The sequence below is a fragment of the Lepus europaeus genome, chromosome 23 (assembly GCF_033115175.1).
Source record: "Lepus europaeus isolate LE1 chromosome 23, mLepTim1.pri, whole genome shotgun sequence".
Classification (NCBI taxonomy): Eukaryota; Metazoa; Chordata; class Mammalia; order Lagomorpha; family Leporidae; genus Lepus; species Lepus europaeus.
The window spans coordinates 9883453-9899716 of record NC_084849.1 but is presented as its reverse complement, the minus strand read 5'-3'; the positions used below and the strand labels follow the sequence as shown (position 1 = coordinate 9899716).

General features: G+C 67.3%; 1 protein-coding gene across 1 annotated transcript; it reads left to right on the top strand.

The window, feature by feature from the left end:
• Positions 1–75: 75 nt before the first annotated feature.
• On the top strand, positions 76–16048 carry DDX54 (DEAD-box helicase 54). The gene is made up of 20 exons (XM_062182671.1): positions 76–259; positions 1960–2086; positions 3829–3899; positions 4187–4375; positions 4513–4562; positions 5311–5352; positions 5443–5538; positions 6285–6406; positions 6504–6565; positions 6660–6791; positions 7822–8032; positions 10244–10378; positions 12024–12254; positions 12336–12409; positions 12737–12928; positions 13594–13736; positions 13825–13938; positions 14216–14320; positions 14529–14641; positions 15586–16048. Exons 1-20 carry the CDS (start codon positions 86–88, stop codon positions 15816–15818), a joined length of 2616 nt encoding a protein of 871 aa, XP_062038655.1. The 5' UTR covers positions 76–85; the 3' UTR covers positions 15819–16048.
• The last annotated feature ends 216 nt before the right edge of the window (positions 16049–16264 follow it).

The window sequence follows — 16264 nt, the reverse complement described above, 5'->3', positions numbered from 1 at the left end:
GCCGCGGCGCACCCCCACCCCGGCCGCGCAGTTGGTTCGTTCCACAGGCCCCGCCCACTTCCGGGTTCCGGGAGCTGGGTCCCGCATGGCGGCCGGCAGGCGCGCGGCGGCCGGGCCTCGGTCGCGCCCCGCCATGGCGCAGTGGAGGAAGAAGAAGGGGCTCCGGAAGCGCCGGGACGCGGCCTCCCAGGCCCGCGACAGCGACTCGGAGGACGGCGAGTTTGAGATCCAGGCGGAAGATGACGCCCGGGCCCGTAAGGTGGGAGCGCGGGGTGGGACACACGTCGGGGCCCGGGCTCGGGGCAGCGCCCCGCGGCTCGTTCCCCGAGCTGGGGCGTGGGCTCGGCCGGCCCGGGCACGTGTCGCCCCCCGGGTCCGCGGCTCCCAGGGACCCGGCCTGCCGGCCTCCGGCTGGCTCTGGTCGCGCTCCCCTCATTGGCTACCTCCCGCCAGGGGGCGGGTCCGAGTGCCCGCTCGTCCAATGAAAAGTGCGGGTGCGGACACCCGGACTTGGGAGAGTTTCGGGAGTCTCGGGGAGGAAGGGGCGGGTGGTTTGAGCCAGTGGCGTCCCCAAGCCCCTGAGAAAGTACCATTAAATTAAGCAGTCGGTCCTGTACGCTTGTGCCGGGCTCCCTCACGTTAACCCTAAGTACTGGCACCCCCATTTCCCAGAGGGGAGATCGAGGCCGAGAGGGGTTAAGAAACCTGAGCAAGGCCTCGGCTTGTGAGTGGAACAGCAGGATTCAAGCCCAGGTGGTCTGGGTCCGAAGCCTGGGACCTTTGCACTGTTGAGTGACAGATCCACACAAATGGGGGTGGGCGGGTGTTTGGCAGGTGTGAAGCCCGAGGGCCGGAGAGCTGTGCCCAGCCCTGCAGGGCATGGGTGCGTGGGGGAAGAGGCAGGGCCGCGCCGCGGGCCTCCCCACCCTGGCAGGGCCAGCGCCAGGCGCACGGGGGTCCCGGCAGAGCGGAGATGGCGAGGAGTGACCAGCACATGGGGGTCGGGGGCAGTAAGTGCGGGCTTCAGCCCAGCCCGGCGTCGGGTCCTGCCCGGCCTTGTGCAGCCCCGTGCCTCAGTTTCCAGCCCTGTGCGGGGCCGTGGCCGCAGGTGCCCTGAGGTTGGTGCAGAGAGGAGGCGGCCTGGCTCAGGCAGTGGGGCTGGGCCCGCGTGCGTCCCCCTGCCAGGGGCAGGTGAGGTCACTGTCGTCCGTGTCTGGTTCCCCCCCCCTTTTTTTGAGTAGCTCTGTAAGACGTGAACACCTCTTAGCTCACCCACTGCACAAGGCGGGCTGGGCTCTGACCCGGAGGGTCGTGGCGGGGGGCGGGGGTCCTGGGGGAAGGAACGTGGATCCCAAAGGCGGGGCTCGAGTCCCTGGCCCCTCGCTGCGGGCGGTGCGCCCTCCAGAGTCACTTCCACTCCTGCCTCAGTTTGCTGCTCCGTAACACGCAGCGCCCAGCCCTCCTCCCGGAGCCGCTGTGGGGTGAAGCAGGGTGATTCCCACCCTGATGGTGAACCACTGCCCCGCAACCCAGGAAGGCCCCTCAGAGGAGGCGTCTGGGTTAGGCTTAGCTGGGTCCTGGGTGCAGGGAGAGGCCGGGCCCAGGAGAGCAGGGTCGGGTGGTGGGATGGTGGGGCAGGAGGGGCTGGGCAGCTTGGGAAGCCTGGTGCCCCTCAGATCCTTGGCCCTGCGTGACGGCCTCGAATGAGAGGCAGCCATAGTGACGAGGGTGCCAGCGGTGCTGCTGGGCCTGTGTGGGTGCTGAAGCCTCGACCCACCCGTCCGGGCCCAGGGTGTCACTGTCGCCTTCCTCCAGGCGCAGGTCTCACAGCCGGCAGGTGACAGAGACCCGCTCTGAGCGCCTGCCCTGGCCCGCCCGTCCCAGGCCTCTGAGCATGGAGGCCACGTGGTCTGGGGGAGACGCGGTCTGGGGGTGACGGTCGCTGTTCCTCCTTCCCAGCTGGTGCCCGGCAGAGCCCTGCCCACCTTCCCCGCCCCGGAGTGCGCCCCCGACCTGGAGCTGGACACCCGGCAGATGGTGCGGGCCCAGCAGCGGAAGAAGAAGTCCGGAGGCTTCCAGTCCATGGGTGAGCGAGCAGGCTGGGCCCCAGGGCCGCCGCCATGCCCTGAGGTGGCAGGCATCCGGGACCTCCTGGGGAGGGCCACGGAAGAGCGGTCAGCGCAGGCCTCTGGGGAGCCGGCTGCCATGGGCTGACCACGTGCACAGGGCCCCGCAGCCGCGGGAAGGGGCGGGCAGCTGGTGTCGGGGCAGCGCTGGCTGCGCACAAAGCCAGACCCGTGCTGCGGCCCACGAGGTGCGGCCGGAGCAGAGATGTACCTGGAAAGGAAGAGGAGAGCCTTCTAGGGTGGCCTGAGCACTTGATCAGGCTTTGTTTTGTTTTCAAGAGATTTACTCTGTTTTTTTTTTATTATTTGGAAGGCAGAGTTACAGAGAGAGAAAGAGAAAAATCTTCCATCCACCGGTTCACTCCCCAGCCTGGGCTGGGCCAGACTGAAGCCAGGAGCTTCTTTTTGGGGTCTCCCACGCAGGTGCAGGGGCCCAAGCACTTGGGCCATCTTCCTGCTGCTTTCCCAGGCCACAGCAGGGAGCGGGATTGGAAGTGGAGCAGCCGGGACTCGAACTGGAGCTCATATGGGATGCTGGTGTCACAGGTTGCGGATTTACCCGCTGCGCCACGGGGCCGGCCCCTGTCTCGTGACGTTAAGAGTGTCCAGGGCTGGGTGTGTGGCGCAGCGGTTAGGACCCTGCTCGGAGGCCCACGGCCCGCGGCAGCGCACGTGGCTGAGTCCAGCTGCCTGCCACCGTGCACTCGGGGAGACAGCAGCGGTGGCTCGAGGAGCTGGGTGTCCGCCCCTAAGTGGGAGACCTGGGTGATGTTCCCTGCTCCTGGCTTTGGCCGGCCCAGCCCGAGCGATTGCAGGCACTTTGGGAGTGAACCAGAGGTGGAAGGTGTCTCTCTCCCACTCTCCCCGTCTCTTTCAAATAAAATGGGAAAAATTATATACAAATGTGTATGGGTACATGTATACATATATGTACTTTGCTTATTTTTAAAGGTTTATTTATTTACTTGAAAGGCAGAATTAGAGGGAGAGAGAGAGAGAGAGAGATCTTCCATCCACTGGCTCACTCCCCAGATGGCTGCAACAGCTGGGCTGGGCCAGGCTGAAGCCAGGAGCCAGGAGCTTCCTCTGGGTCTGCCACATCGGTGCAGGGGCCCAAGCACTTGGGTCATCTTCCCAGGCCAGCAGGGAGCTGGATTGGAAGTGGAGCAGCCGGGACTCGAACTGGCGCCCTTATGGTATGCAGGCACCGCAGGCAGCAGCTTAACCCACTATGCTGGCCCTTGTTATTTTTAAGGATTGATTTATTTATTTGAAAAAAATAGAACGAGATCTTCCATCCATCCGTTAACTCCCCAAACGCTGCAACAGCCAGGGCTGGGCCAGGCCGAAGCTAAGAGCCAGGAGCTCGATCCCGGTCTCCCACGTGGGTGCAGGGCCCCAAGCACTGGGCCATCCTCCACTGCTTTCCCAGGCGCCTTAGCAGGGAGCTGGATCGCAAATGGAGCAGCCAGGACCTGAATCGGCGCCCTGTGGGACGCTGGCACTGCGGCGGTGGCCCAGCCCCCCGTGGCCAGTGCAGCCCCATTTGTACGTATCTGACAGCGTGCTTAGACCAGAATATAGCCCCGGCTCGCGTCGGGAGGCCTGTCTGCCGAGTCACCGTGCGTCCACTTTCTAGTTTGTCCGTATTCCCCTCTGTGTCCCCTGCTGTGCCCCTGACCGCTGTGTCTGTCTCACTCAGGCTTGAGCTACCCGGTGTTCAGAGGCGTCATGAAGAAAGGCTACAAGGTGCCCACGCCCATCCAGAGGAAGGTGAGCGCCCAGCTGGCGCGTGGCTGGGCCCCATGCGGCCACCCCTCACGTGGGCCAGAGTCGGGCCCAGCGCGGGGATCAGCCCTGGGGAACCCCACCCCCACCCCCACTGTGTGCCTCCCACTGCTGAGCCCGTGCCTGGGCAGCTGGCAGGTGCATGGTGTTGTCCTCAGACACGGAGCCCTTCCTGCGGTGGGCGGGGTGGGGTCAGGGCTAGGTGGCAGCCCCGCCCCTCCCTGGGCTCCCCTGTTCCCCTCTGACGCTCTCCCCCCTCCCGCCCTGGGCAGACCATCCCGGTGATCCTGGACGGCAAGGACGTGGTGGCCATGGCCCGGACGGGCAGCGGCAAGACGGCCTGCTTCCTGCTGCCCATGTTCGAGCGGCTCAAGGCCCACAGCGCCCAGACCGGGGCCCGCGCGCTCGTCCTCTCGCCCACACGGGAGCTGGCCCTGCAGACCCTGAAGTTCACCAAGGAGGTGCGGTGGGGCGGGGCACCTCTGGCGTGGGGGGCGGGGAGCAGGCCAGAGCGGGGCGGCTGGAGCCAGGCGGGGCAGCTCGGGAGGGCGACCAGGCCGGGCTCTATCATAGTCTCTGTCCCTCTCTCTCCCCACAGCTGGGCAAGTTCACCGGCCTCAAGACCGCCCTGATCCTCGGTGGGGACAAGTAAGCGCCCCTCGTGCCGCAGCCACCGCCGTGCCTCGTGCGTAGGGGCCCACGCGTGCGTTGCTCAGAGCGCACAGCGGCTGGGCCTTGTTTGCAAAGCTCCCGTCCGCCTGTCGTGGCTGGCCCCGCGTCCCTGAGCCTGCGGCGCTCCCACGGTGCAGCCAGGACCAGAACCCCCCTCCCCCGCCGAGCGGCGGCCCCTTCCTCATCCCCCTCCGATGCCGCCGTTGCCGGCGCTCGGTTCTGAGACGGCTGTGCCTTTAGCGCTTTGCCCTTACGATTTCCTGCCTCTGTGGTTTGTGACCGTCCCGGGCGAGGCCTGGCCCAGGATTCCGGCTCCTCCAGGTGTCCCTGGGAGTCTCAGAGGAGCGAAACTGGGGACGTGAGCCCCAGAGCAGTCGGGGCAGAGCCCGCACAGGCGCAGGGAGCCGAGTCCTGGCCGGGGCGGCCGCTCAGGGCTCTGTTAGGGGGCGCTGCGCAGCAAAGGCAGCCTTGTCGCTGGCTGGACCAAGAAAGGGGGGCGGGCCTGTGGTTGATGCCGTCCCTCGGGGCTCTCCTTGTAGTGGCCACGCCCTTGTGTGTTCCCCTTGAACGTCCTGTCAGGGCAGTGCCTGTGCCCGGTGTTTCGGCTCTAGCCTTCCCTCTATCCCTAAGCTGGGTCTGTTCCTGGGCCGGGCACTCGGTCGCTGGGGTCGCAGGGAGGCCCGGGAGGCCTGCTCCGTCACCCTGGGCCCCTTCTCCTCCCCAGAATGGAAGACCAGTTTGCGGCCCTGCACGAGAACCCTGACATGTGAGTTTGTGGAGTGGGGGTGGTGCCGGGGACCCCTCCCCGTGGGGCCAGTGGCTGAGCGGTGACCCTGGCCGTCACACCCCCTTGCAGAATCATTGCTACTCCTGGGCGGCTGGTGCACGTGGCCGTGGAGATGAACCTGAAGCTGCAGAGTGTGGAGTACGTGGTGTTTGACGAAGCCGACAGGTGAGGAGTGAGGAGGGGCGGCCGGGAGGAGGCCGTGCCGGGCAGGCCGACCTGCATGGCCAAGGTGGGCGCCGCGGCCGGGAGGAGGCCGTGCCGGGCAGGCCGACCTGCGTGGCCAAGGTGGGCGCCGCGGCCGGGAGGAGGCCGTGCCGGGCAGGCCGACCTGCGTGGCCAAGGTGGGCGCGGGCTGTGCCAGCACGCTCTCCTACTGTGTGTGTGAGGAACATTGAAAAGAATGAGACAACTAACGCGCTCAGAGGTAGCGTCAGAGCAGCACGCGTCGCGCTCGGCCCGTGGGATCAGATGCCAGCTCTCCGCCTCAGTCCGTGGCGTGCGGCCACTGGGCTGTCTGGGTCTTGGCTGCCTCCTTGCCCAGTGGGTGTCACGGAGCCACCGTCCCTTGGGAAGGAGTCGACTCCATCCAGTGCTCAGAGCCTTGCCTGGCCTACAGTGAGGGCTGCTCTGGGTGATTTCGACCAGAGTTTATCAGAAACAGGGCTGAGACTGAGGGTCCCGGCGCCCGCCGTCGTTACTGTGTAGGGTGAGGCGGCGCGGTGCAGGGGCCCGAGCACTTGGCTGCCTGCTCCTTCCCCCACCCCCCCTAGCGCGTTAGCAGGGAGCTGGACGGGAAGAGGAGCAGCCGGGACTGGGACGGGCGCCGGGGTGGGACATGGGTGTCCCGAGTGGCGGCTTGGCCGCTGTGCCCCAGAGCCCTGCAGGAGGCCCCTCTGTCCCCCCCCCCCCAGGCTCTTCGAGATGGGGTTTGCAGAGCAGCTGCAGGAGATCATCGGCCGCCTCCCCGGGGGCCACCAGACGGTGCTGTTCTCCGCCACGCTGCCCAAGCTGCTGGTGGAGTTCGCCCGGGCAGGTGAGCAGGCCGGGGGAGGGGGCGTTTGATGCAGGGAGGGGACCTTGGTGGGGCCTTGTCCCTCAGTGACACACACACACACACACACACCCCGCAGGCCTCACGGAGCCCGTGCTCATCCGCCTGGACGTGGACGCCAAGCTCAACGAGCAGCTCAAGGTGAGGCTGCGCCTGGCCCTTTCCCAGGTGGGTCTGGGGGCCTGGGGACCCTGGGGACCCTGGGGACCCACGTTCCGGGCCCCTCTCCCCACAGACCTCCTTCTTCCTGGTGCGCGAGGACACCAAGGCCGCTGTGCTGCTCCACCTGCTGCGCAACGTGGTGCGGCCCCAGGACCAGACGGTGGTGTTTGTGGCCACGAAGCACCACGCCGAGTACCTCACCGAGGTGGGCAGGGGCGGGGCTGGGCACTACCCTGGGCCCTGGGTGGGACCCACACCTGGAGCTTCGGGCTGCAGTTCCGTGTGCGGCCGCCAGAGGGCAGCACCAGACTGTATCATGGACCTGGGCTCGAGACTTCTGGTCTTTTATTTTTTAATTTTTAGTTTTTTAGTTGTTAACAGATTTAACGTAGTCCATGGAATTCTAAGACTATAGTGATTTTCCCTTCCTCCTCGTACTCGATTTTTTATTATGAAAAGTCTCAAACACACGAACATGAGAAAATGCTGCCACGGAGCAGGTGTTGAGCCCCGTGGTGGAGGCGCCTGCGTCTCCCGCACGGTACTGGGATCAGCTGGGTTAGCTGACTGATAGTGCTGGGTGGTGTCGTGAGCTCCCGCTGCCCCGTGTCCAGGCGCAGCTGTCACCAGCTCGTGGCCAGGGTCAGTTCGTCTCTGTCCCCTCCAACCCTGGCCTCTGTGACGGGTCCAGCCAGCCTGGCATTTTTCGGTAGCTGTTCATGTTCAGTGCCGTGAGCTGTGGGAGGGGCCTGCCCGCTGTTCAGGGGTGCGCACCTGCGTGGCCCTCTGCCAGATCAAAGCCTGGGGAGGCCCGGAGCCCCTGTGTGCCCTGCCCGCTTGGCGCCCGCGTTGGCCAGCCACACCTGGCGCCGCTCACCTAGGGGCTCGTCGTCCCCCCAGCACGCGCTCACCACACCTGCTCTGTGCAGCCACTGGGGTCGCCAGCAGGGGGCGGAGCCGTGAGCGCTGACAGTGAGGCGCATTCCCCGCACTGCTCTCAGCACCGCATGGTGCTCATGTGGCTGACCCTCCACAGTGCACCCAGGGGCCGTCAGCTCGGCCTGCGGAGGCGTCCGCGACAGCGGGACGGGGCTTGTGGTCGCCCCCAGGGAGCTGTGGCCCTCGTCGCCTCCCCAGGGACGCCTGTAGCCCCCACGGATACAGCTGGGACTCGGGCCCTGGGTGCTAGCCCGCAGCCCGCGGTCTCACTGCCCTGCTGTCCTCGCCCCGAGCAGCTGCTGACCACCCAGGGAGTGAGCTGCGCCCACGTCTACAGCGCCCTGGACCACACGGCTCGCAAGATCAACCTGGCCAAGTTCACGCACGGCAAGTGCTCCGCCCTCATCGTCACGGACCTGGCCGCCCGGGGCCTGGACATCCCACTGCTGGACAACGTCATCAACTACAGCTTCCCCGCCAAGGGCAAGCTCTTCCTGCACCGCGTGGGTGAGGAGCCCGCGCTGGGCCCGTGCGCACCCCAGCTCCAGGGGGAGGGATCCCGTGCCCCCCAGGCCACAGCAGAGAGCTGGACTGGAAGAGCAGCCGGGCCTGGAACCAGTGCTCAGATGGGATGCCAGCCCCGCAGGTGGAGGATTAACCCACTGCGCCATGGCACCGGCCCCGGCCTCTGATTTTTTAAAGATTTTTTTTTTTTTTTTTTTTTTTTTGACAGGCAGAGTTAGACAGTGGGAGAGAGAGACAGAGAGAAAGGTCTTCCTTCTCCATTGGTTCACCCCCAAGTGGCTGCTATGGCTGGCGTGTTGTGGCCGGCACGCTGCTCTGATCCGAAGCCAGGAGCCAGGTGCTTCTCCTGGTCTTCCATGGGGTGCAGGGCCCAAGCACTTGGGCCATCCTCCACTGTACTCCCGGGCCACAGCAGAGAGCTGGACTGGAAGAGGAGTGACCAGGACAGAATCTGGCGCCCCGACCGGGACTAGAACCCGGTGTGCCGGCGCCGCAGGCAGAGGATTAGCCTAGTGAGCCACAGCGCTGGCCCTGGTTTTTTTTAATTAAAGAAAACTTGTTGGGGGGCTGTCGCTGTGGCACAGCAGGGTAAGCTGCCGTCCCACACGAGCGCCAGCTGGAGTCCCGGCTGCTCCACTTCCCGCCCCGCTCCCTGCTGTGGCCTGGGAAAGGCTCCCTTGTGGGAGACCTGGATGGAGCTCCTGGCTCCTGGCTGTGGCCTGGCCCAGCCCCAGCGGTGAGGCCGTCTCTGGGGTGAACCACAGATGGAAGATCTCTCTCTGTGTCTCTCCCTCTCTTTGTCACTGTGCCTTTCAAATCTTTTAAAATAGAAAAAAAAATTTTTTTCATTAGCCACAGAGAGAGGAATTTGCCATCCACTGGTTCATCAGGTGCCTGCGGTGGCAGGGGTGGGCTGGGCTGAGTGGGGCTGAAGCCGGGAGCAAAGAACCGAGCCCGGGGCTCCCATGGGGCCAGGGAGCCGCCTCCCAGGGCCTGCACCAGCAGGAAGAGGGAGTTGGGAGCCGGGTGCTCCAACGCGGGACGCGGGGTCTTCGCTGCCCACATGGCTCCCGCCCCCTCTGTCACTTTCTGTGGCCTGTGGTGGTCTGGAGGGCTTCTTGGCAGCAGGGTGGGCGGGGCTGGGCCAGGCCGGAGGGGTCCACTCCCAGCCCCCCCTTGCTTGCGGTGGCCCTCGTGGCTAGAGGAAGCTTCTGCTTGGTCTCTCCCTCCACCTGACCGTCTCCCCCCCCGGCTCGCTCTCCTGCCCACCTCCCCCAGTGTCCACCACCCCATGTCCCCTTTGTGCCGGGCGCAGGTGCACGAGTAGGACCTCACCCGCCAGCGTGGCCTCACCGCAGCTGGTGACGCCAGCAGTGACCCTGTCCCCACCCAAGGTCTCGGTCCGAGGTGCCGGGGGCCCACCTCAACCCACTCCTATCCGTGCTGACAAAACCGGAAAAGCCAGCGCCGCAGCCAGAAGGCGGGGCGTGCTGGCCACGGGCACCCGGCCAGGCCCTGGGCTCACTGGGCCGCCGCAGCTCTGCCACCCCGGCAGCCCCGGCCAGGGGTGGGGGGGCCACACATCAGTGGCCAGGGTGGTCACAGACTGGCCAGGTGGAGTCGGAGCCCATGACCAGGTCCGCCACGCCCCCAGCCCTGCTTTTAAAGTCAGGGGCAGGCACGTGCCCCTGGTGCGCACGGGTGAAGGCCATGGGGGGGACACCAAGGCCAGGGCTGCTTGGAGCCATCTGTTACACCCAGGCATCGTGGCTTGAGTCTCGCTCAGGGCCCAAAGCTGCCCGAGGGACTCACTCAGCCCCCTGACCCCCAGGGGACGGCTGCAGTGTGCGGACCCTTTGGCCTCCGCAGGTGACACACTGGAGTCGTGCTGGGGTTTAGTCCTGAATGTTCTCGTTTACCGGAAGTGAACAGGGCTGGTGCCAACCAAATGTCACTTACACAGGCCGGCGGGGGCCTCCAGTCGCCTGGCCTTCCGCCCTGGGGGGGCCCCGCAGCCTGGGGCTGCTGACGTCGGGGCTGCCCCCACCCCAGGCAGGAGTCTCTGCCCCTCACTCTCCCCACAGGGGAAACGCCCACACATGGAGGTGGCAGGCCCTGCCCTGCAGGTCAGCCCCCGGAGCCTGTGCTGGGCTGGGATTCTCTTTACTCAAACTTGACCATCCCCACCCCTAGGCCGTGTGGCCCGTGCCGGCCGAAGCGGCACGGCCTACTCCTTGGTGGCTCCGGATGAAGTCCCCTACCTGCTGGACCTGCACCTGTTCCTGGGCCGCTCCCTGACCCTCGCCCGCCCCCACGAGGAGCCCGCAGGTGAGTGGAGGTCATCAGGCGGGGGCACAGCCCAGCTCTGGCCCGGGAGGCTGTGAGACTGGACGTGAGCCCGGGAAAAGACCCTTGTGCTTTCAGCGCAGGATTTCCCGGGGCCCGGGTTCCCAGGGCCCATGGAGGCGGTGCTGAGCTGTGGCTCCCTGGTTCGCGGCAGCCCCGCCCCTCTGTGCCTCTCACCTGTCCGGCCCCTACAGAGAGCCCATTGAGCTGGGTTTATAGGGGACTTGAGAGCCTGTTGGGCTGGGTTTTTGGGGACCCCAGGGGAAGAGCGAGGCTGAGTGAGGCCTGCCTCCCAGAGCTTTCCCTTAGACATGGGCCCCATCTCCCCTGTGCGCCCACTGTGCGTGCCCAGTGCACGGCATCTCACTCGTCTCTGATGGACATAGGCTCCAAGTGGTGGCCCCAGCAGGCCGTAGGGCAGTGAGGGGCCGGGATTGAGGTCTGCCCAGGGCCCTGGGACCCAGGCTCAGAGGGGCAGATTGCCCCCGGAGCCCAGCCCTCCTCGGCTTCTCTGGCCCCTGACCAGGCCGGGGCTCCTCACACCACCAGGTGGCTCCAGTGTGCCGGTGGGAACCCTGGCCTGGGCCAACGGGAAGCACACCCTGCAGTACGAACGGGCTTGGGTCAGACCCGGGGCGCGGGCCGGGGACCTCAGGGGCTTGGTGCCAAGAGGGGGTTTAAGGGTGAGTTGTAAGCAGAGGGTGCTGGGGACGCACGGGGCAGTGCAGGAGAGCCCTTCCGGGTGCCTGGCCCTGGCCCAGCCGTGGGTGGTAGGCGGGGAGCAGGAGGAGGCAGCCCTGGCGCGGGTTCCCAGGCACCTGCCCTTGGCCCTTTGCTCAAACGTGGATTCTGCAGCCCCTTGGCCGGCGGCGACACTTGCAGCCAGTGGGGCAGGATCGGAGCGAGGGCAGGAGCCTGCGCTGGCGCCTGGGCAGGAGGCCGCAGTCTCAGGGAGACCCAGCCATGTCTGCGCTGCAGGCGGCTGGGGTGGGCATGGCCCGAGGCTGGCGGCCTGTGGAGGTCGGAGGGGGCGGGCTGCACCCCGAGCCTCCCTTTCCTGAGACGCGCTCACCAGCACCTGGCTGGCCCGAGCTGGTGTTCCACGGCGGTGGCCCGGGGTTCACGTCTCTGCTCTTGTGGGGTCTCTAACGAGGCCACCCCTGGCCCTTCCCAAGGGCTCAGCAGGAGGTCAGAGGAGACCGTAATGTCACACTCAGCGCAGTGCTGGGCGCGCGGTGAGCCTCGCTGGTGCCCTTGCTCTCACGGTGCCGGTAGGGTGTCATTAACCCGCGGCCAATGCCAGCGGCTCCTGGGTTTGAGCCCCGTGTCTGCCGCCAGCGCAGGTGACGGTCAGGGTGCAGTTTAACATGCTGTAGCCTCGATTCGATTTTTTTTTTAATTAATTTATTTATTTGAAAGACTTACGCAGAGATAGAGATGTTCCACCCCCTGGCTCACTCCCCGGATTTTGTCAGTGGTCAGGGCTAGGCCAGGCCAAGGCCACAGGGGTCTCCTCCGTGGGCAGTAGGGGCTCGACCCCACCGTCTGATTAGGGATGCCTCCCCCATCATCTTGGCCGGGAGGTGTCAGGGTGCAGCCTGTGACCGGGCCCTGTGCCGGCCGGCAGGTCCCGCGGGCGGCGACGGCGTGCTGGGCCGGGTGCCGCAGAGCGTGGTGGACGACGAGGACGGCAGCCTGCGCCACACCCTGGAGGCGCGGCTGGAGCTGCGGGGCCTGGGCCGCGTGGCCGACAACGCGCAGCGCCAGTACGTGCGCTCGCGCCCCGCAGCCTCCCCCGCGTCCATCAAGAGGGCCAAGGAGCTGGAGCTGGCGACGCTGGGCCTGCACCCCCTCTTCAGTGAGTGTGGCGGGCAGCGGGGGCGGGCGGTGGGGATGGTGGGCCCCGCGGCTGCCCCGGCCTCACGCCGCCCTCTCGCAGGCTCCCGCTTCGAGCAGGAGGAGCTGCAGCGGCTGCGGCTGGTGGACGGCATCAAGCAGTACCGCTCCCGGGCGGTGAGTGGTGCGGGCGGGGATCTGCATGAGCCCCCGGCAGGCCATCCCTTCCCTCACCTGCAGATGGGTAGACTGAGGCACGGGCGAGGCGCCCTCCGCCTGAGAGAGGCTGCAGAGTCGAGGCAAGGCGGAAGCAGCCAGACGGAGCTGGGGAGCACCGTGGTCAGCGCCGTTGGGGCTCCGAGCCCCGGCGTTTCCTGGCCGGTTGCTCATGCTCCCTGGGCCTCCCTCTCATTGTCAGCTGCAGAGCATGGAGGGCCTGGGGGAGGGGTGGCGCCCAGAGAGCTCCCGGCAGGGCGGGCGCAGAACCTGATGATCCCCCCACAGACCATCTTTGAGATCAACGCCTCCAGCCGGGACCCGAGCAGCCAAGTAATGCGCGCCAAGCGGCAGAAGGACCGCAAGGCCATCGCCAGCTTCCAGCAGGGGCGGCAGGAACGCCAGGAAGGGCCCGCCGGCCCCATCGCCAGCTGCCCGGCCCCGCAGCAGGAGCTGCAGGAGGAGGAGGAAGGTGTGGAGGTAAGGCCAGCCCAGCTCCCTGCGGAGCCTAGACCCTAGGCAGGGTGGGCCAGCCCAGCTTCCCCTCCGGCTGTGCTCAGGCAGAGGGTGGGGTGGGTGCAGGGTTCGAATCCCACTTGGCTGAGCCCCGGCTTCAGCTGCAGCCTGGGGCATGGTTCGTGGTCACTGTCCCTGGGCCAGGGGTGTCTGGGATTCACCCAGACATGTGAGGCGGCCCCACCCGCAGCCACAGCAGAACGCTGTGTCCTGGGGCATTGCAGCCCAGGGGCTGTGGCTCAGACCCCCGGGCCCCCAGCGGGGTCATTGTCTGTCCCAGTGCAGACATGGGAAGGGACAGAGGAGGGCCCCTGGGCAGGGGGCCGTGCTGCCGGGGTCCCGGGGCACTGGCGGTGAGCTCCAGCCGCACAGCCGCCTTTCCTGTTGCATTCGGCGGGGGTTTGGCAGCCACGAAGGACAACTGGAAGCCCTGGCTCAGTGCACGTTGTGTAGCGGGAGCCCGGGCCTGGGGAGGGTCACAGCCTGGGGGCCTGAAGTGAGCTGGGGCGCAGGCCCACCACCTGCCGAGCTTGGGGGCCCACAGCACCGCCCAGTCAGTGCCAGGCCTGCGGCCCCCTCGCCGCTCGGGGCTGCCCAGGGCTGTGGCTGTGACAGCCTCTGTCTGCCAGGCTGTCTTCACGGAGGTCGTGGGCCGGAAGCGGCGGCGGCCAGGACCCGACAGGGGAGCCAAGAGACGGAGGGAGGAGGCCCGGCAGCGAGACCAGGAGTTCTACATCCCCTACCGGCCCAAAGACTTCGACAGCGAGCGGGGGTGAGTGGCCAGCGGGGCCCCCGGGACAGTGGGGGCTGCTGGGCCCCGCCCGCCTGCCCGCCCGTCACATCTGCCCCTCCCCGTGCAGCCTGAGTGTCGGCGGGGCCGGGGGCGCCTTTGAGCAGCAGGTGGCCGGTGCTGTCCTGGACCTGATGGGGGACGAAGCACAGAGTCTGACCAGGGGCCAGCAGAGGCTCAGGTGGTGAGTGTGGTGCTGCCCCGGAGGGGATGGGCGCAGCAGGGAGGCCGACCCCTTCTGTCCTCGCTGCTGCCCGGGCTGTCCAGACAGGCGCGGGGGGCCTGGAGTGGGGGAGTGCGGAGGTGGGGTAGGCCTGCTTCCCTCCAGGAGGCCCTGGGCTGCAGGCTCAGGTGAGCAGGGGCCGGGATCAGGGAGGCATTTATTGAGCGCCTACTGCATGGCCCAGGGCGGTGGCGGTGCCGCTTCCCCGCCGCAGTCTCCCCAGCTGCCTCTCCCGCAGGGACCGGAAGAAGAAGCGGTTTGTGGGCCAGTCGGGGCAGGAGGACAAGAAGAAGATCAAGACCGAGAGTGGCCGCTACATCAGCAGCTCCTACAAGCGGGATCTGTATCCAGGAGGGCATGGCTGGGGGCGGGGCCTAGGCTTCTGCTGCAGCTCCCATAGGTGGGACGGGTGGGCGGGTGCAGCCCGGGCGTGTGTGGCCAAGCACAGTGGCCTACAGCTGTCCAGGGGACCTGTGTCTCCTGGACAGGGTGGGAGGGGCCTCCGAGGGTGCCACCACATGGCCCAGAGCGTCCTTAGCGCTGTTTCCCAGCTACCAGAAGTGGAAACAGAAACAGAAAATTGATGATCGCGACTCCGAGGACGAAGGGGCAGCTGACCGGAGAGGCCCTGAGCACACGGGCAGGAAGCGAGGCCGCGGCCAAGGTGAGAACGGGTTAGGGCAGGGCGGGTGGGGTCAGGTTAGGGGACGGAGGCTGCCCCGGAGCTGAGCCCATGGGGTAGATGCTGCCCCCCGGCCTCGCCCTGGGCACCGGAGGTCCCTGGCAGCACTGCTGGCCCAGCGGAGCTGTGCCCTCCCACGGCAGAGGAAGTGCGTGCCGGGGGACAGTGAGGCGGCGTTGGGCGCTGCTGGCTGGCGTGGCCTGGAAGCTTCTCTGGCCGTGCTGCAGGGTGGGCGCTCGGCAGCGCTGGGAGGACGTCCCTGGCAGAGTTGCGAATGGAGGCAGCGGTAGCTCCTGGTCCGGTCTGGGCCACTCGGCCGCTCACAGGCTGGGCGGAGCCGGTGCTTCGTGACCTGAGGGGCGGGGCCACGGGGTGGGCCGGGCCTTTGGCAGACAGCAGACTGGAGCTTGGGCGCTGCCCACTTGCTGAGTGGGGAAAGCCCACACGTGACGGGTGGGGGAGGTGGGGCGTGGCAAGAAGACCGAACACGCCCATTTTACAGGTGGGGACAGGTGGCCTGCAAGAGCAGTAATGGAACCCGGGCTCCTCAGCTGCTTCCACCTCCCACTTGGGGTCTCCTCCGGGGAGGGGGCTTGGACTGTGACCGGGCTCTCTGGGGTGACTTTAGCCCCTGTTTGTCTCCGCAACCCCGGGGCCGGCCACTGCCTCTCCCCCGCGTCCCTGCATCCTCTAGCCCCGGGGTCTGCTCCGTGTCCGCGTCCCCGGCTCCTGCTTCCTCTCCCTCTCTGCCCGCCTCCTCCCTCCCTCCCTCCCAGCTCCCTGTTCCTGTCTGTGACGCTCATTACGCAGGGCCACTGGGCAGACAGTGGACAGGAGCAGGGCCCGCCCGACTGCAGTGGGGGCTTCCAGGAGCAGGAGACACCGGGCCGCCCAAAGCCTCAGCCCCTGCATCTCTGTCCCGGCAGGTGCATCCCAGCCCCGCGCCCCTGGCGGCCCCGCAGGCCGCGTGCGCTCCGAGCTCAAGACCAAGCAGCAGATCCTGAAGCAGCGGCGCCGCGCCCAGAAGATGCGCTTCCTACAGCGCGGGGGCCTCAAGCAGCTCTCGGCCCGCAACCGGCGCCGTGCCCAGGAGCTGCGGCAGGGCGCCTTCGGCCGCGGCGCCCCCTCCAAGAAGGGCAAGATGCGGAAGAGGATGTAGGGGTGCGGCCTCGCCTGTTTGCCCGGCCCTGGCGCCGGGGCAGCTCCCTGCAGGAGCAGGAGGCCAGGGTGGCCGCTGGAGACCAGACTGGGGTCCTGGCGGGCGCGGGAGCTTCCCCAGCAACGTCGGCGGCTGCTTCCTCACGCTCAGGGCTCGCCCTGCATTCTCATCCCCGGTGGAGTTGACGTGGAATAAACCTATACCGAGCGCCTCTGCCGTGCCGGCTGCTCAGGGTGGGAGGGGAGCCCAGCTGTGTGCGGGCGAGTCGGTGGGGGTGCGCCCTGGGTGCCTGGCTGGGGTCTCCTGTGAGCAGACGAGGCCCGGGAGGCTCCGGGGTGAGTCCACGGCAGCGGGCAGCCACTCCACGCTCCTCCTGCTCCAGGGCCTGCCTGTCACCCCCTGCCCTGGTGGGGTCCAAGATGGTCCAGGGCGGCCGCCCCCGGCTG

What these genes read in the sequence shown, in the direction of transcription:
- DDX54 (XM_062182671.1), top strand. Translation starts at nt 86, where the DNA reads ATGGCGGCCGGCAGGCGCGCGGCGGCCGGGCCTCGGTCGCGCCCCGCC. An exon ending in CCCTGAAGTTCACCAAGGAG is followed by an intron (nt 4,376 to 4,512) that starts GTGCGGTGGGGC and finishes CTCTCCCCACAG; the next exon opens with CTGGGCAAGTTCACCGGCCT. An exon ending in AGCTCAACGAGCAGCTCAAG is followed by an intron (nt 6,566 to 6,659) that starts GTGAGGCTGCGC and finishes CTCTCCCCACAG; the next exon opens with ACCTCCTTCTTCCTGGTGCG.